Here is a 20,657-nt window from a genome sequence, read left to right as displayed (position 1 = left end):
TTGTGTGTTCTGCTTCTCTCCAAGCTCCCCAGTCAGAGAGAGTCACACCTGCTTCCCAAGCAGACGCTAATCAAGGGTGGGGATAAACGCTAGGATCTTGAGTCTTGCTGAAGTCTCTCCTTATTGAGTCTGAGGCCAGGCAAATAGAGATTTGCTTCTGACAAATGTTAATTAAAAGATGTCGAGAAAATTTCTAACAATCTGGTTCCCACCCAGAGCCACAAGTCAGCTGAAGAGGAGAAAGGAGCTCTGATGCTTCTCCTCCCTCTCCACCACACCCTGCAGCATCCAGATGCATAGCCACTTGGCAGGCATCTGTCACAGAGTGCCTCACTGTCCAGCTGCCTCCATGGAAGCACCAAGGTCAACATGGATATGAGGCAGGAGTTGGCTCATTCTCCCTGGAGGGCCATGTAGCATAGGGCCTCATTAGCTGGACCAGACCTGGTGATGACTGCTGATCTTGTGTGTGTGTGTGTGTGTGTGTGTGTGTGTGCGCGCGCGCGCTACCTGCAGTGAAGTGTCCCATCTGTCAACTCTCATAACCATGGGGTTCCCACAGCTCTGAGAGTTTGTCCTACTCTAACACATTCTTTTCAGATGTGCTGAACTTGTTGAGGGGCTTTGCTTCTCAGACGGTTATGTTTCATTATTTGCAAGTTGCCAAAAAGAATGTTGACATTTCAGCTCCCAGCAGTTTTTCTTTAGGAAGCACAGAAACATAAACGATCGATTCTTCATTTGGCTGCCTGCCCAGGAAAGAAGGAAGCAGAGAAGTACAAAATGCCTCTTGGCCTTGCAAAAAGGCCTACTTGTTCACAGTAAACCATAGAAGAAATAAAAATAATCCTATTTTTCTTTGTTAGACTCCTTGAAGCTGGTGCCTTTCCCTGTTTTACAGTTTTCCCTTGGATTGGAAAGGTTTCAGACGGGGTTCATAATTTGAGTCTGAGTGAGCCATTGCCTGTCTACCAATGAAGCACTGTCATTATCGTATTTTAATTTACGGTCAACAAGTTCTTCAATATACATCATTTGTTGATTGTGTGAGGTATTGCCCTCCCTGTTTTGTAAATAAGAAATATGACATTGATGGAAGTTAAAGGATTTGCTCCAGAACCTTCATTTAACCTATGATAAGCCCAGAATCAAACCCAGACCTTCAGAGGCCCTGTGTTTGACAAGACATAGGTTAAGGCTAAACAATATTCTGTTTTGATCTGCATTTAATGTATCTTAGTTTCCCAATTAGATTTTAAGCCCCTATCAGTAAGCTACTACTCAATAGACACAGCCTTGGCTTCCAAAGTAGTTGCCTTTCAGAGACAATAGGTAAATGGGTGGTGGTTAAAGCTGTGGGAGAAGATGAGATTACAGAGCCCTAAATATGTCGCTCAGGTCCTGTAAGAAGCAGAGCCCACTTCGGCTGGGTCAGATGAGAGCACTTTAATGAAGGAGCCACTTACAAGCGTAGACAAGGTTAGAGTGGCAAACAAGGGCTGGTGAGGTACCCAGAGACTAGCCAGAATGGGAAGCTGATATACTAGAGAGAGATGTATTTACTGGAACCTAGGGAGAAAGAACAGAGAATGAAGTCCCCTCCCTCGTTAAACAAAGGTACAGCTACTGCCAGAGATGCAGAGCAAGGACAGGAAGGGGGTGGGGTGAGATACCCTGACCTCTCTTTCTGTCCACCCTTTCATCTCCAGCTGGAAGCTGGAGGGCAGGAAGCTTAGTAACAGAGAATGTGTCTGCAGGGGCCAGGCTCTGGGCACAAAGCAGGACAGAGGAAGATACTTTTATTGATAATATTTCCCATTTTAACTGAGAAATGTAAAACTTAGGAGAAGCTTTTATCCAAAGTTCTTACAGCTGGCAAGTCGTAGGGCTGATTGGAGACCAGGTTTCATTCACGGAGTTTTCTGGAATAGCATTCAGGGTTTTCAGTCATTCACACCTGAAGCCTGTAGTTTTCACACCTGCTTTATGTGTTCCATGAAGATCCCAGTCATTCTGTCACATGCATGAGTCATGCTGGGTAAGGTTCCTCACAGCCCTTTCCTTTACCCCATCTCATAGGATAATGAGCTGGTCAGGGCAGCCTGTCAGTCCTGCCTGGCATGCATGACTCCTTCTGGGTACGTGAATCCTCCATGGAGATGCCACCTGTGTGTGACTCCCGTAGGGAATGCCTGTGCCAATCATTTGACATGGTGCCTAACACAGGGTATTCTTGATCATGTCAATATGAGGACTAGTAATAATGGTAATTTAGTTACTGAGTTCTCCCCACATGCTATGTGCCATACAAGGTGCAGTATGTGCATAGTCCATATTGTCCAAATGTCCTAATGTTCTTATGAGGGAAAAGTGTGATTATTCTCCTTTTGGAATCTCTTTTACTGCTGAGTCTGGAAACTAGTGGTTCTGCCTACCTATTTTCAGGACATTTTGATGTCTCTGTAGTATATTTTGTAGTCTATTTTTTTGTCACCTATACTTCTCAGATCTCTCACAGCATTTCATACTAGAAGGAACTCCAACATTAGAATCTGAAAGATCACTGTTTAAATGTTCTTGATGTCTTTTAAGTTCTTTGAGGTCTGGGGTGATCACTTGACCCTCTGACCTATGTTTCCTCATATGTAAAATAAGGAAGATAATTCTTACTTCCCAGGATTGTCATATGGGTGATATTATATAACATGTAAGAGAACTTGTAGATAATAGATACCCAAGAAAATGTTTGCCACCCTATTTTTCCAGTGTCCAACAGTGATTTGCTAGGTCAGGTGGCTAATCTTAGGCACAGAACCCCAAAGGGCACCTATTTCCTCATCTTCCAACTCTCCAGCCAGAGCTGTGCCCTGGACCTCCGTCAGTTCTACATAACAGCAATGAATAATCTTGGGGGAGGTGGGACCTCGAGGCAGCACGTGCTGCCTGGTGGCAGGCATGCTCGGACTTAGAGTGATTTTTCAGAGTTTGACTCAGGGTCTGGTCTCAAAGGAGAAACGTGTTTGATAAAATTGGAGTTTTATTTCCCCAAAGATAGTGCTGTGCAGATAGTCCTTCTTGCTTTCATTTGTCACTTAAAGCAACTGTCAGCAGCCCCAAATAGAAATGCTCCTGGGCCATGCATGTTTGCTCTTTTCATGCTGTTTCCATCTTTTTTTTTTTTAAGATTTTACTTATTTCGCCCTGGCTGGTGTGGCTCAGTGGATTGAGCACCAGCCTGTGGACAGGAAGGTTGCCAGTTTGATTCCCAGTCAGGACACATGCCTGGGTTGCAGGCCAGGTCCCTGGTTGGGGGCATGCAAGAGGCAGCCAATCAATGTTTCTCTCACACATCAATGTTTCTGTTCCACATCAATGTTTCTCTCCCTCCCTTCCCCCTCTCTAAAATTAAGTAAAATCTTTCTGAGATTTTATTTATTTATTTATTTTTAGAGAGAGGGGAAGGGAGGGAGAAAAAGAGGGAGAGAAACATTGATGTGTGTAAGCAACATTGATCGGCTGCCTCTCACACGCCCACAACCAGGAACCTGGCCCGCAACCCAGGCATGTGCCCTGATGAGAATTGAACTGTTGACCTTTCGATTGGCAGAAAATGCCCAACCCACTGAGCCACACCAGTCACAACTCTCCATCTTTTTAAATACAGAGCTGTATTCTATCAGGGAATTCATTGATAGCTATGTGGAACCAGGAAGCAAAGGAGGTCATTATCTACATAGTCAGTACTACTGTGTGCCTAGGATTATTGCTGTTCAATTTTGCAAATACTAAACCCTAGAGACTGTTAGGATGGTTTTGGACATAGAGACATGGAAGCTAGTCTTCCTGACCAGAGATGTAGCCCTCTCTGCACTATATCTTGCGATATCCTTACCTAGGAAGGAATTAAATAAGAAGAAGGGGCCTCCCTTCCCTTAGACACAGTCCTTCCAACCCTCCTATTTTGATGGGGATATTCCTTGCTCTCTCCTTTGTGTATATCTAGATACCTGAGGTTGAAGTTTAGGCTAAAGAGGGGTGGCGGCATAGGTTACTTTACTCCAAGTTCAGCCAAGAACACAGTTTTCAAAGTCAAGTTTCCTAGGTCAAAGTCTGGCTTGTTCATTACCTGAGTGAGGAAAAGTAATTTCACCTTTTTGAGTACCTACTTTATTCTAACACTGTATTTACAGCACTGGGCACACAGACTGAACAAAACAAAGTTTCTGAACAGTTGAGCTTTTGTTCTCTTGAGCAAAGGAAGACAGTCAGCAAATGAATACGTATGTCAGATGGTGGTGAGTGTCATGAGGAAAAGAGATGCAGGAAGAGGAAATGAAATGCAGTTTGCCATGGAAGGTGGAGGGGTTTGAAATCTTGTCTCTGATGGGGTGACATTGAGCACAAATAGGATTCCCCTGAGATTGCTAAGACGCATACTTTGACTGTTTCCCCCGGGTCCTTAAATCATCCCTCAGTAAATTCATAGGAAAGCAAGCAGTGTATTGAGGAATCCAAGGACCTTTGGATAGGGCAGGAGTGTTAAAGAGACAGAGGACTTGCTTTGGAGATGAGTCACTCTTTAACTGTTTAGTGGGCAGTCACTGGAGGTGGAATCTTCTGTCAACGTGTAGCAGTCATGAGAGGCTGAAAGAAGAATACAGGAGGGAGACATTGGCTTGCTAGAAAGAAGACACAACATGAAGAAATTTCTTCCTGCACCAAAAATCTTGAGAGCTGAATTGTATACTATCAGCTTTTTTTCCAACTCTCTGCTATCTCTGGACATGCTAGGCATCATTTTCTCATCTGTCAGTGGGGAAATTTGGACTGATTAGTTTTCAGCTTTTCTCTGGCTCTAACATTCTGTACATCTGTGAATAAAGTGTCATAGGCACTTTAGAATGAGTGGGCGGCTTGTGAGGGAGTGAAGTTCCTAGTAGTAGGTACACAGACAGCAACCGGAACATAAGCTGTAAGAAAAATCATTCATTTACTAGAAGCTGTTCATTTTTATTACATCTCTACAGTGTATCAGACATCGTGCTGGTACTTTAAATAAAATTTTATTTAATTCTCTCAACTATACAAAAAAAGTCTTTACACTTGGGGAAGTGGAATTCAGAGTTAAGTAATTTACCCAGAGTTGAAGAGAGCTAGGTGTATCATCCAGATGTTCTGATTCCACAGGGCATTTTCAGTACCCAAAGTGAGGCTAAGCGAACAGCCTCCAGAAAATGAACATCTCTTCCTGTGCCTTCTGGTTGTTCCTGCTGCTCTCTAACACCAGTCATTCTCGGAGGCTGATGCTGAACCCATGCCATTCTGAGAACAGCACAAATGACTTTTATCTCATGGAAATATGAAATCAGTATTATTTTAGACCTTACTATACCTAAAAGCCCATAACCATAACTGCTGAGTGTTAGGCTTCATCTTGCCCTCTACAGAGGTTAATAGTGAGGAAGAGGCTGGAAGCCCCGAAATACCTAATGCAGAGTCAGCTACCACCCGTGAGTATAAATCCCTGGGCATATCCTTACCCTCTGAGTTGTAGCCTCATGTGAAACCCATACTTTTTGTGATGTTTACCTTTTAATTGACTTATATACATACCTTTAGATTATAAAAAGTTCAGAAAAGTGTGGAAACAGATATATTGATAAACAGAGTACTTTTGGTAAGTACTTCTTTGAAAGCCCAGAGACCATAGGGAAAAGAGTAGGGGAAATACAAAATGTCTTTGGGTAAATATTGCAAACCATAGGCAGAAACTATGATCATCATATTTTTCCAAGCAAAAATTGAGACATGCAGTCTGGTAATAGTTTTTATCTTCTTTAATCTCTAAATTGATTCATATGAGAATTTCTTCCAAAAGCATAAAAATAAAATCACATGTGGGAATATATTCTATGACTCACCTTTGTTGAAAAGATTGAAACCATATGCAATGCAAAACCCAGCAAAGATATTGATAAAAGGACCATATTGTGTTTATCTCAGGATCTCGAATTCTGAGCCGAGTATCCAGGCACGAAATAGGCATTCTATAAATTGTGGTTAGCCAAATGAATCGGTGCTCAGATATCTATTTATACAATGTTAGAATAGCAAGGATGAGTAAAACCGCAAGAAAATGCAAGCACATCAAGTAGGGAAACCTGGAAGGAGCAAAGAGAAAGGAGCGAGCATGATTGGTGGCATCCATTGATGGTATCTGACATGCCTTTGGGCCTAGAGGGCATTTTCAAATGAAAACACTAAAGTAAAAACCATGTCTTTCCTTTCAATAGGGTGTTGTTGCTGGCGCTCGTTCCAAAGGAGAACACAAACAGAAAATCTTTTTAACCATCTCCTTTGGAGGAATCAAAATCTTTGATGAGAAGACAGGGGTAAGTAAAAGAATCACATGGCATTGTGAAATTCAATCCATTGACAGATGTGCCCTTAGAAGCTTCTATTCACTGGGCAGGAATATCAAACAAGCATAAAAACACATAAAGTAACTGACAAACTTGATCAACTGAAATCGTCCATCAAAGAGAGGCTCTTCCCTGACTTGGCCACAGTGTGACTGCAGTGTGACTTATAGTGTAATTGTGATAAAAGTGTTACACAGACCTGGTAACTGAATGGGAGATTGATGAGTTTTGAAGAGCAGGGGTAATGTGACAGTCTAAGTTAAATTCCTCTGTGCTGGCAACTTTAATGACATGCGTCCTAGACGGGGACACATGGGGCTCCTTTGACTCATTCAAAGCATCCGAACTCTCTTGAGTTTAACCTGTGGAAACTTGTAGTTGCTTTAATCAAAAAGAATAAATGGAGTTTTCTATCTTAAAAAAAAAAAATCTATCGCCGCATGACCAGGAAATGTAAGGGCTGATATGTTTGTTGAACAAACCAAAGAAGTAGTCTGTTTTTATCAACCTCACAGAAGCAATTAGCTCCCAGGTTCATCCCAGGGCTTGCCCGATGTTGGCAGACCTGCTCATCTGATGGTGAGAGAAAAACAGAAAAAATACTCTATGATCTATTTTGTCAAGCGGGTGAGAGTCAAATGGACTTAGTTTTCCTTTTATTTATTCACCTCCACGTATATTACCTCTTTTGAACTTCACAAGGTAATTTATCAAGCACTGTATAAACAATACTAGCCAAGTAAATTAACCTTAGTCATTTTGCATAATTACTTACTCCCCTTTGTTCTGACCCATATTAGATAAAATACGGGTAGCTGGGTGATAATTTAACAGTAAAAACAGGTTTTCTTGAAGAAAAGTTTCTCCGGAATAACTAGTAGTAAGACAGATGTTTGGACACCCACATTCATAGCAGCATTACTCACAATGACCAAAAGGGGGAAGCAACCTAAGCATCCTTCCGTGGATGAATGGGTAAATCAAATGTAGTGCATACAGACAATGGAGTAATATTCAGCAATAAAAAGAAGGATGTTCTGCACATGCTACAACATGGGTAAACCTTGAGGACATTATTCAAAGTGAAATGACCAATCACAAAAAGGTAAATTCTGTAGGATTCCACTTACATGAATTATCTAAAGGAGTCAAATTCAAAGAGACAGACAGTAAAATGGCTGTTGCCAGGCCCTGGGTGCAGGGGGTGATGAAGAATTAGTGTTTAACGGGTACAGGGTTTAAATTTGGAAAGAAGGCAACAGTGCCGGATGGATAGCTGTGGTGTTTGCACAACAACGTGAATATACTTTCTGCCACTGAGCCACTTAAAGATGGTTAAAGTGGTCAGTTTTTGTTATCTATACTTTATCACAATAAAAAAGAGCTGATGATAATAACTTCAATTTATTGAGTACATGCTATACACTAGATCACTTTATATACATATTAGTCACTTTACATACATTATTCAGTTTTATCCTCACAACAGTCCTATGCGATAATAATAATAATAATAATAATAATAATAGCTACTTCATCAAGTACATAACGTGTGCCATACATTGCTATAAATCCTTTGTTAATACCAACTCATTTAATCCTCACAACAACCCTATGAGGTATGTAGTATTGACCCTTCATTTTATAGTTGAAAGTATTAAGGAGAGAAACATTTATTAACTTGTAAAAGTAAGTGGTGGTGGAGATAGGATTAGAACCCAGGCAGTCTAGCTCACAAGTATTTTCACTTAACTGCAGTGCCTGTTATCTCTCAGGTAAGGGACTTTCCCAAGTTCACCCAGCATGTCAGAGACAGAACTGGGTTTAGCCACTAGTTGGCCTGAGTCAACAATCACTGCAACTGACTTCTACATTGAGAGAAAGGTGCTGTGGTAGGAGAGAGTTTAGAATGAAGATACTAGCATCTGTAGTAAAGGAGCTTGAATGCTGCAAGGTTACTAGCCTAATATAAGCCTCTCCTGCCTTAGGGAAGTATGGTTTTCCTTTTCCTGGGAAGACTATGCTCAGTTTTGAACTGCACATCTTAAAAAGGACACAGGCAAATCAAAGGATATTCTGATAAGGGGGACAAGGGCAGGTGGGGGGATGGGAACCTATGCTGAGTCAAGACTTGTCAATACACATGTGGCTTCCTGGGATCCTGGATAACACCCAGGAAGCAGAGAGCTTTGGGCTCTCAGAAACTTGGAGGGTATGGATTCCTTAGCATCCTTTAGGGAGCCATGTAATATGGATTAAGCCTAACTGACTCATATTCCCCAATTTTACATCATCATCTCTACCTTCTCCCCATTCCACGCCTGCACCTCACTATGTCAACTGACCTAACCAAAGAGATAGGAGTGAGGCAGAGAATCAGATGCTTTATCTCATTTGGGGGACATATTTTGGGGCTTCGCTATTCCATTATGTACCATACCATCAAATAGGTTCTGCCCAGATAATTAAAGTCCTAATCACCCAATTTTAACTAATGAGGAGAGGGAGTTTACATTCTTTACCTTTATCTAAATCCTCACTCAAGGGTAGCTAAGATGGCCCCAAAGAAAGATACCACCAAACCTTGTAATACTAGTTTTGATTCTTTAGCTGCATACAAGGAAAGAACAACGGTAAAATCATTATTTCAGCCCCAAGCCACCTGGCTTTTGGAAAAATTGTCAGATCCCTAGTGGAGAATCAGGATGAAGGCAGAGTTGAATGTTTTCTGCCTGGCTTAGTCTACGCTAGTTCTGTTTGATTAACGTCAGGCCTCTGTAGCAGCAACTCCTGCAACCTTACCTCGTCAATATGCCTGAACACAAGTCTGGAGAAAACTGGTGGAGTGGACTGAACACATTTAAAAGTCTGAAGTAGAGACAGTAGGGGGCACGGCACCCCACAATAATAATATGTTTCATCTCTCCAAAAAGATATGTAGTAGAAGGTGGGGATCTGTTCTGTTTGACTCAAGGAACAGAACCAAAACCAGTCCACAGAAGTTTCTAGGAAGCAGTTTCAGCTTATGAATAAGAAGAATTTTCTACTGGTCAGAGCTGTTGAACAGTTAGGTGGACCGCCTTCTGTGCAAGTGAGTTCACTGTTGCTGGGAGTGTTGAAGCAATGACCGTATGATGGGGAAATTGTGGAAGGGAGTCAAGTGGAAGTGAGGTATTGAACAAAGTCACAGCTAAGGTGATAACTGGGACTAGTTTTAAAATCCTCTGTCTCCCTTAAAGTTATTCCCATAAATGTGATTTATCTTCAGATAAATGGAAGTTTTTCAAAATCTTCTTTGGAGATTATGAGCAGGAATAGTTTTTTAAACTTTAGTCATTACCCAGAAGGGGGCCAACAGAATCGTGCAGGATTAGAGTCTCAGTAAAGTATGCTGTCCTAAATATCAAAGAAATGGAAAACTGGGTCGTTGTCATTTGGAATGGCTAATTTTAGTTGTTTTTCGTGTCTAAACTATGTCTGCTCAGCCTTGACTGCACTTTTTTTTTAACTAAGAAAAGAAACATTTGCAGAACGTGACAATAGCTAGAATTTTAAAATCCAAAAGCTGTCAAAAATGTTTTGATTCCAATTAAAGAGACCCTTTGCAGCAATTTACACCTTGTCTTGAATTTGAAAGGGTTCTTGATCTCAATCCTTATATGAGTAAATTTTTTTTTATTATTCACATGTTGCAGGGAATAAGTCAGTATTGAAAGCTGTTCAGATTTTCAGACACCAAGGTATTGATAGTATGTCAAAGGAATCAGTGGGAATGCAGAGAATGGCGTGTGTAAATTCATTGTGATTAGCATTAGGAGGTGTGGTAGCAAATCAGGAATGGTCACATGTCAATACATTACTAGGTCCTCAAATCAGACCAGTGGACACCAAGGCAGAAGTGATGTCATGTTTATCTTGCAGATAAGGGAACAGGTTCTAGAAGCGTGTCCCTTACTTGACTCAGAATAGATCTTCCAACCCCAAATCCTGTGTCTCTCTAGGTGATCTATTGAACTTGCTTATCTCCCCATTTACAGTTTTATTCTACAGAGTTATTATAATTTTATGTCATAAAAATCATAAATAGTGCAGGACCCTAAAGATATGTCTGTCTTTCAGAATAGAGGACAGTGGTTTGCATCAAATTTGCAAGATGGTGAAATATCTTGTTCCTACAATCACATGTGAATTTTGTTTATTGGGTTTAGCCAACACTGATTTAGCACTATTACATTCACCATTTTGAGTTGCATACATTGTAACAATTCAGTGAAGTGTAGGTAGTATTATTCTCACCATTTTACAGGTGAGAAAACTAAAGGCCAAATAATTTAAGTCACATGGCAAATAAGTAGCAGAGCTGATATTCAAATGCAGGTAGTTGGGTCCAGAATCCCTGATGCTATTGAGATACTACTACTAATAACAACATACCTGTCTTAATAAAAATGCCATAACTAAGTGGCTTATAAACAGCAAACACTTATTTCTCACAGTTCTGAGGGCTTGGAAGTCCAAAATCACGGCCCCACCAAATTCAGTGTCTTGTGAGAGGCTAGTTCTTCATGGATGACACCTTTTTGCTGTGGTAGAAAGGCCAGGGTGCTTTCTAAGGCCTCTTTTCTAAGGACACGTATCCCATTCCTGAGGGCTCCACCCTCATGACCTAGTCATCCCAAAAAGCCCTGCCTCTTAATACCATCACCTTGAGAGTTAAAATTTCAACGTATGAATGGGGGGACACAAATATTCAGACCACAGTAATAACAAATTTTACAAATGATTTCCTTTTATATACAGGGTCTGGCAGACGTAAGGCTTACTTGAGTATGGTTGGTAGGGTAATACTATAAGTGTAATAATTTATAGTTTTAATTTGAACATTTCACCTTAAATGTCAGATGGTGTGCTTGAGTGTGATGTTATGTTACAGAATGACATGCTTATGATTTTGTAATAAAAGATTTTGTAATAAAAAAGGGGTGTTATTTGTGCTGGATCCTGTATATTAGAACAGATTCCATAATAACCCCGTGTTATTGTCACCGTTATTCATTGTCATTCTGATGAGCTTTCTTGAGCGAAGATAAAAGGAGTGGAGTTACAACTGGGACTGTCTGGTGGACAGAATGTGGGCAGTAGAACCAGTACTTGGTTTGGCGTCAGCATGTTGGATGCCTGTTCTGTGCCACATTATGCTCTGTTTTCTGGGGAGTCAAAGATCTGTAATATGTGGTCCTTGCCCCTGAACTGGTCACAGTCAGGTGGTAAAACCAGACTTACACAGTGAACTGACAGCTGCTAAGACACAGGTGTGAATGGAGTTGTCAGGACTCAGCGCATCAAGACTGGGCTTTGCCTAGAATATTAAGGAAGGTTTTTACAGAAAAGTGCTCACTGATTTGGCAGTGGAGGAGTGACTTGGAGAGGACTGGATGAGCAAAAGGGGGAAGCAAAAACTATATTTCTAAATGCACAACTGTCTAAAAGAGAAAAACCTGAGTGCTCATTAATTCTTTTCTTTAGGAACTATACACTGTGTCTCTACAAACACACAGATGAACAGGCCATATCTTTTTGTTCATCCCTGTTATTTATCTAGTTAGCATAATGACTTCTACATAGTAGATGCTCAGCAGTACTGCACAAAAAATACACCTAGTGCTTGAGAATTGGCAAATGTACACAGAGTATGCAGGGCATAGCAGGGCAGAGGTAGAGGGTGGTCTAGGATTTAATATTGTCCATCATGATAGAGGGGTAATGGTGTCTTAAAGGCAATGGCCGCACTTAAATTTTAGGGCACTTAGGATTTAATAACTTATTCTTCAATGAAAACCAGATGTCACCTTATCTGTGTCTCATCAAAAAGAGAACTGTTCTTCCTTCAGCTCTAACTGGATGTTTTGAGTATGCTCTAGGAAAGCAGCAGCGGCAGAGGAAAGGAAACTGGTCCTAGGGAAGAAGACAGAGGGGATAATGAAGGGGCTGTAGAGCAGGATGCTGGGACCTGGGGGTCGGCGGATGTCCCTGTCATCCTGGGAGCCACTGAAATAGTAATACAGGACTCTCACAACACTGGTGATGTCTTTTTGAATTAGATTCCTTCAGAAAAATAGCCAGAAGTGGAAGTGCTGGGTTGTATGGCAGTTATGTGAATATTTTTATTTGAGAACCTCCTGCCGCATACTGTTTTCTGTAGTGGCTGCACCAACTGGTATTCCCACCAGCAGTACACAAACATTTCCTTTTCTCCACATCCTTGCCAGCATTTGTTACTTTTTGATTTTTTGATGATAGCCATTCTGACAGGTATGAGGTAATATATCATTGTAGTCAATTTATATTTCCTCGATAATTAGTGATGTTGAGCATCTTTTCATATATCTGTTAGCCATCTATGTGTCCTCTTTGGAGAAATGTCTATTCAGTTTCTCTGCCCATTTTTTAATCAGATATTTTTTTCGGTATTAAGTTTCATGGGTTCATTACATGCTTTGGCTATTAACTCTATCAGATGTATCATTTGCAAATATCTTTTTGTTTTGTTCGATGGTTTCCTTTGTTGTGCAAAACTTTTTAGTTCAATGTAGTCCCATTTGTTTATTTTTTCTTTTGTTGTCCTTGCCCGAGGAGATGTCCAAAAAGATATTTCTAAGACTGATGTCAAAGAGCTAACTGCCTATATTTTCTTCTAGAAGTTTTATGGTTTTAGGTCTTACATTTAAGTCTAGCACATTTTGGGTTTACTGTCATATATGGTATAAGAAATTGGTCCGATTTCAGTTGTTGCATGTTATGTGCCCCATTTTCCCAATACAACTTATTGAAGAAACTGTCTTTACCCTATTGTATATTTTTGCCCCCTTTGTTGTAAATTAGTTGACCATATAAGTGAGGATTTATTTCTGGACTCCTTATTCTATTCCATTGATCTGTATATCTGTTTTTATGCCAGTGCCATATTGTTTTGATCATGGTAGCTTTGTGGTATAGTTTGAAATTGGGGCACATGATACCTCCCACTTTCTTCTCCCTAAAAGGTTTCTGTGGCTACTTGGGGTGTTTTTTGGTTCCTACTTTTTCCACATAAATGACTAACATGTAAACATGACTGTATGGTTTATAGAAGCCTCTTTTTGCATCTTGTCTCATTTAACAGCCAAATAACTTTTGGAGGTTTGTATTAACCCCCTAAACAGATGAGTCAACTAAGGTACAGGTAGGGTAAGTGGCTTGCTCATGACTACTATGTGTAGCAGAAACTGAATTCCAATACACATTTTATAACTTCCTAAGTTTGTTTTTCTTTCTTTTACTCCAGATATTCCTTACTTAACTGTTTCTGTTCCCATAATGGGTGTTTTAGAAATTCATGTAGGTGTTTTTGGTGGTTACAGTCTTTGGGGGAACGGGTAGTAATAGGGGGATTTATTGGGAACCAAGGATTCTAAACATTCTACAATATACAGGACAGTCACACACAACAAAAATGTTTCCTTTGCTCTATGACTTTTTTAAAGATTTTATTTATTTATTTTTAGAGAGAGGGGGAGGGAAGGAGAAAGGGAGAGAAACATCAATGTGTGGTTGCCTCTCACATGCCCCCAACTGGGGATCTAGTCCACAACCCAGGTATGTGCCCTGACTGGGAGTAGAACCGGCAACCCTTTGTTTTGAAGGCAGGTGCTCAATCCACACCAGCCAGGGCTGCTCTATGGCTTTTAATCACATACAACAAAATCATTCCCTTTGCCATATGACTTTTCATGTCCTAACAAATATTCATGTATGTGAAAAACCTGTTTATAATTACCTGAATGTAAAATCTCACTCTATTTTACATATAAACAAAATATTTTTATATCATATCTATAATACTGAATTTTCCATTTGTTTGGTGAATGGGGATGAACCAGTCTGAAACTTTTCCTTTGAGCAACTTATAGGAGGTAAGACATATATAAATAGCTAAAATTCTTATCAAGAATAATGAATACAATAAGAAAAATAGATAAAATTATTATGAGAATTCCAAAGAAGAAATGATTTCTTCCATTTGAACAAAATATGGAGTGATTTAGGTAGAAAGGGCTGAACCTTGAAAAATGGTCAGGGTTTGAGTTTGGCAATATACAGGGACCAGTGCCCAGTAAAGGGAGTGTTGACTGGGACTCTCCAGTGGGAAAGTCATGAAGGAGGGCAGGTCTAGGGAAGGATGATATGCCAGTGGTTCTGTGTAGGAGGACGTGTGATTGCTGTCAATGAAAGATATCTAACAAGGTAGCCCAAGCCCAGATTGTAAGGCCTCAAACATCAAACCAAAGACTTTTGATTGAATCGTGTTCGTTACAGCATCAGTTATTATTCAGTTTACTCTGTGGCCCTAAAGCTGTACTCAATATACAGGGAGATACGTACAGTGATTGTAAGGTCACCCTTTGCTTTTAAGATGCCATTGTGCAAATGAAGAAAATGTTCCTTTCTTTGTGACTCATTGACATTTTCTGGGAAACAATTGCTATGACCATACACATTGTCAATGCCTGTTCTATGACTGTTTTCCCTTAGAGCAGTGCAGAGCATGCCCTGCCCAGCTGCAGGTAGCAGATCAGGCCATTATCATCAGTGGGTGAGCAGAAAGAATGCTGGGGGTACTGTTCTACTGTTTCCTGTGCATACCATTCACAGCCCAGCTTTCCTGATTTGCTCAAGGAAAACCCCTCCACTTTGAATATACTTTGCCCTTTTTACCCAGTGAACATGTCCTCATTTCTCAGGGCTCAGTAATGCCAGCAATGATAACAACAGCAGCACAGCAAAATGATTATCATTCATCAAGCCCAGGTGTTTCATTAAACTAAGTGCTTACACACTTCATCCTCTGAGCAGGATTCATGCCGGGTCTGTCTGAATCCACAGCCCACGCTCCTCACCAGTATGGTGCTGGCACCAGAGAGTGGATGTAGTGGAAGGTCCATGGATTCCAGATCAACACTGCCTTGGCTTTACTCCTGACCAGCTGTATGGTTATAAAGCAATGTCTCTTAATGACTTCGTGCCTCTTTTACTCTTCTGTAAGATGGGAATAATGAAAGTATCTATATTTAGAGTTAGTGCAAGACTAAATGAGTGTTTAATTCAATCTCTTAAGACTTAGAATAGTGTCTGGTATAATAAAAGCTTTAAGTATTATATTATATTATAGTATAGTATAGTATATATTATATATTGTCCCCTCTCTGGCCCAGATTTTCTCAGCAGAATTAAGAAGTCCTTTTGTAATGCTCCTAGAGCATCCTCTTCTCACTTTTCTCATAGCACATGATCGTCCATATCATAGTGAGTTCACTCACACTCCCCTCAGCCTGCACACTCCCAGTGTACCGTGTCTCACCTATTGCTATATGTGCAAGGTATTGTACAGGGCCTAGCATGTGGCGGTGATGCTAATTAGAAACTTAAGGAAGGAGAGAAGGGAGTGGGGGGGATGGGAAGAAAGAGAGGAAAGAAGGAAGAGGAAATCAACTTACAATGAAGTGCTAATTGTCTGGGGCAGGTTTGGAGCCCAAGATGCTACATACCAAAGATGCTACCTTTGCCACCAGGATAGTGAGTATAGAAAGAATTTGTACATGAGTCAAAGTTACCCAATTCCAGGACATCAGGAGTGGAAGGTCCCATGTGCATCCACTAATTCACTCATTAGCAAAGGAAGAAACCTCAAACCCAAAGAGAAGAAATGCCACCCAATGCTTCCCAGCAAATTATATGCAAACTGCCTAGACTTGAACATCACTCTCTGATGCTAACAGAACAGGAAATAGCAAGTGTTCTCTTTCCTTCCCCCACTTTCTTATTTTGCTTTTCATTTCTCTTTACAGTCTTTTCCCTCTATCCCATCTCCATACTCTTTGTTCATTCTCTTCAATGTTCAGGCTCCCACGTGCCTGACAACCGCCCCACATCCATTTGAATATCAAAGAGACGGAACATCTAAGGAGAAAAGTCGGGTCTCTGTATGTTTAGTGTCTTGTTGGATGATATTGGATTTTAATTTATCACAATAAGAAAATCAATTTATAGCTCAAAACCAACATATTTTTAGAAATTGAAACTGTCAGGAAGCTGCCTCTGTAAGATAATTTAGACAGGGGATAATTCATGACAGGGGAAAAAGGATATTCACATTACCCTGGAAAGGGAGGCCATGACTATTTTCAAGCAGGTTTGGGCTAAACTCAGAAATGCAATATCTGTCCTGTAATGAATCATTTTTTTTTATCAATTTTGGTCTTTAAGGAGGTAAAGAGGGAATATTTTCTGTGCTAGCTGCTTCACATACTTGCTTTTATTAAATTTAATCCCCTGAGGACACAACTAAGAAAGTATTATTATTCCTATTTAACAGATGAGGAAACTGAGACCCAGAGAGGTTAAGGGACTTGCACAAAGCCAAATGTCCAACAAATTGCAGGGCTGGGTACTGAGCCCAACATGCCTGGTGGACGGGCCTGTGTTGTTTACAGTCCTAGTGCTGGTGTCTCTCCCCTTCCAGGGCAAAGTTAGGGCTTTTGGCAAGAAAGTGGCCATTCATTTGCCTCCAGAGGAGAAGTCAGACTGCCCTTGGGGTTGTCACTGTGTATACCAGCCCTTTGACTGATGGTTTTTTCAGCTATTATTCGGACCTCTGAGGGGTCCAAGTGTGAGACACTTGTTCTCAGAGTTTCAGAGCCTAACTGTGCAGTGTGGCAGTGGGTATATAGCTCATCTTCTTGTTCTCTGTCATTCTGTGTCCTCCTCTGGAAACTCAGAGTGGTTCTCCAGGCTTTTTCTTAAATGTCCAGATAGTAAACATGATGAGCCATATGGTCTTTTGCAACTGTTTAATTTTGCTATTGGAATGGGAAAGTCACCACAGACAGTATATAAATAAGTGAGCTTGGCTGAGTCCCAGTAAAACTTTATTTATAAAAACAAGTAGCTGGCTCATGAGCTATAGTTTGCTGGCTCTATTCTGGATGATTACTGAGGAATCTTCTTTATATATATATTTTTTATATAATTGTTGTTCAAGTACAGTTTTCTGTCTTTTATTCCCATTCCAGCCAATGCCCCAGCCAATGCCCCAGCCCTCCCCACCTCCCTCACACTTCCACCCCCCTAGTTTTGTCTATGTGTCCTTTATACTTGTTCCTGTAAACCCTTCCCCTTTTCCCCTGAAATTCCCTCCCCTCTCCCCTCTGGTCAGCCTGTTCTCTAACATTCTCATTCTGACCCCTCGATAAGGATTCTGGGAGAGGATGCATACAGGCTGGAGAAAGTTTTTATCTCTGGGCCCTTTGTAACTCCTTTTTGGTGGCTGACCTTTGGGATGGGTATAAAAGTACTTTTTATAAACCTTGAATATAAATACTCAGCTCTGAGGAATTGTATTAGTTATCAAGCACTAATTGCCAGATACTTTGTTAAGTGCTTCACTTATATTTTTGTCATTAAATTCTTGCAATCTGTCTAGTAGTTATATATTATGATCCCCATCTTACAGATTAGTTGACTGAGACTCAAGGAGGTTAGGTCATTTGACTAGGACTATGCTTATATTTTTATGCATTTATTCATTCAACAAATAAGTTTATTGAGTACCTGCTATGTGCCAAGGAGTATTCTCAGTATTCCCAATGTGCATACATTGGGGAATAAAGAGAAGACCCCTACCTTTTGGGGTTTGCATTCTGATGTGGGGAGACAGAGAAATAACAGACATACATAGCTAATATACTCCAGTCAAAAGTAACAAGCTCTCCAGAAAAAGAGAAAAATCAAGCAAGGTCATGGCATTTCTCTACTGTACTTTAAGTATCCTTGCAAGAGGGCCTATGACATACGTGCATTGTAAATCACAAACATTAACGTGCTCTGGGAGCTTCCTGTAGTTTTGAGGGTCAACTGAGTAATGGAGAAAGACACTTCTGAAAATTCTCATCCAAATTCCAGAAGCCATTACACTTGATAAATCAGAGCTGTTCATTTTAGTGTCTTTGCTTTTATTTAGACAACTGATTGCTTCATGTGGGATCTACTGTTTATTATTTTTCTATCTCGTGCATTTATTTTAAATTTTATATTTAAAACTCATTTTTCATTGCTGCACCTTGGTTACTTAACAGGTGCTTCTATTTTTGCGAAGACACTCCTTACGAGAGCTGTCTGTGTTGAGATGGTGATACGGTAATTAGGTGCAACACTGATGGGTTCTCCGTGTGCTTCCTTCAAGTATTTCTCAGGGGTGGCCTGAGATGCAGCAGCATTAATAGTTCTAGAGACAATGAAGGAATGTGTGTCATAGAAAGTGAGAGATTGGATCAAGATGAGAGCCTGGTAACAATTCACCCAGTGAGGGTGTTCTGTCTGGGGAAAGGTACGTGGTGGATCCTATGTGCTAGGTGACTGGTGTCATAGAAAGAGTCTGTGCATGATGTCAAAAGACTTGAATTTGAATTGTTAGTCAGCTACAAAAGTGTGGGATGAACTGTAACGCTAAAAATGACAATGATAATAGTGATGATGATAATAATGAAAACAGTTACTATTGCCCCAAATCTTGTTGGAATTGCTTTACGTATATCTCATCTCATACTTTTATAAATCACTGAACCTCTTAGTGGCTCAGCGTTCTCCTTTGGAGTGTGAGAGCTGTAATAACTAGCCAGTCTTTACAATGATCTTGTAAAATAGAGGTATTATCTCTTTTTTACACAAGGTGACACTGAGGTTCAGAGAGGGGTGGTGAATTGCCAAGATGTCTCAGTCTGCTGGTCAAAACCAGGAAACTAGTGTGTGAGTGCATCTTACATTGATAGTTGGATGTTACCTGGAACAAAACATTTCAGTGATTCCTGGTTTACTTTTTCATCATTTATTACAGTGAATGATTATAAATTTTTAAAATTTTAGTAGTAACAGTGAGATAAACCTACTGCCCACACATTTTTATTTGTATATTCACAGTCACTACTTCTTTCTTGAATCTTTCCCAGCTTTTCTATTTTTAAAATTGTTTTACTATTTTATTTATTTATTTTTAGAGAGCAGGGGAGGAAGGGAGAAGGAGAGGGAGAGAAACATCAGTGTGTGATTGCCTCTCACATGCCCCCTCCTGGGGACCTGGCCTGAAACCCAGGCATGTGCCCTGACTGGGAATTGAACCTGAGACTCTCTTTGGTTTGCAGGCCAGCTATCAGTCCACTGCATTGCACCAGTGAGGGTCCAGCTTTTCGATAGACTAAGAATATCTGTATGCCCTGCTTACTTGCAAATATGAAAGCTGGGGAGAATTTTAAACAAATAAACACACAAAAATGCTAGACAGTAATTTGCTGCCAGGGAGGTCCATGAGTTTTGGTCATTGTATCTCCCACCTTCTGGCACATGCCAAGTTCCCAGTAGCTGTTTGTGCAATTGCACCAATCCTTGTTGTAGAGGTCAAGCAGCCTCTGATTCACCTTCTTGTCTAGTTGTGTCCACCTAAAGCCTTTGGGCGCTGTGGCTGACATCTATATTCTATCAATGTTCTCTCACTGAGAAAGAAAATGGCAGCTCCATCCCCTCTGCTGGTGGCCTTTAGTAATACAGCCCATTTGTTCCAGCCCTCTCTGTTCTTCCCTGGTTCTTTGTATAAAATGTGTTAAAGATTGCATGTATGTATTTAATCTCACCTTCCAGTGTCACTGATGAACTTTAATACATATGCAACTGATTTTCCCCTCCCAATTGGCCTTGCCCTTTTCCCTCATCCTTTTTCTCCTACTCTTCTATGCATGTAGATATAGTCACTTTTTCTCTTTTACCATATGTATTTTTAAAGACATTATAAAGTAACTACTATATGTATGATATGAAGTATAACCTACAATAAGAGAAGGATAGTATGATATGTAAATTGAGGGGAAGGTAGGATCTAACTGAGGGGAAGAAAAGGAACTAAAGTTTATTAAACACCTACTATGTTCCACACACTATACTAATATTACCATATCAGTTCCTAGAGAACAGAAATTCTTGCCTTCTTCCACCCATCCTGTGCACTGCCAGAACAGGGAGTACTTCCGAAGGGTGGGAGTCCCTTCAGGGACTTGAGGGGTCCACCCCTCAGAATTTTGATCATTGGGCACCATGGGTCCTGGAGCATATGCAGGCATGTTGTGACCCAGTGAGAGAGAGGTTAGCATCCCA

The 20,657-nt window shown here is 40.6% G+C and overlaps 1 protein-coding gene across 8 annotated transcripts in view; it reads left to right on the top strand.

Moving 5' to 3' along the window:
• The window catches only part of DAB1 (DAB adaptor protein 1), a 1,095,315-nt gene that overhangs the window by 956,245 nt on the left and 118,413 nt on the right, over nt 1-20,657 (top strand). For all 8 annotated transcript variants that reach the window (XM_036026162.1, XM_028512523.1, XM_036026161.1 and 5 more), the window contains one exon: nt 6,294-6,392. In XM_036026162.1, the coding sequence (XP_035882055.1) occupies nt 6,294-6,392 (99 nt within the window). The remainder of the gene's footprint in view (nt 1-6,293; nt 6,393-20,657) is intronic.

This window comes from Phyllostomus discolor, chromosome 5 (genome assembly GCF_004126475.2).
Source record: "Phyllostomus discolor isolate MPI-MPIP mPhyDis1 chromosome 5, mPhyDis1.pri.v3, whole genome shotgun sequence".
NCBI classification, from domain to species: Eukaryota; Metazoa; Chordata; class Mammalia; order Chiroptera; family Phyllostomidae; genus Phyllostomus; species Phyllostomus discolor.
Note: the sequence above shows the minus strand (reverse complement) of the source record. Positions and strands in the feature narration are given on the sequence as shown.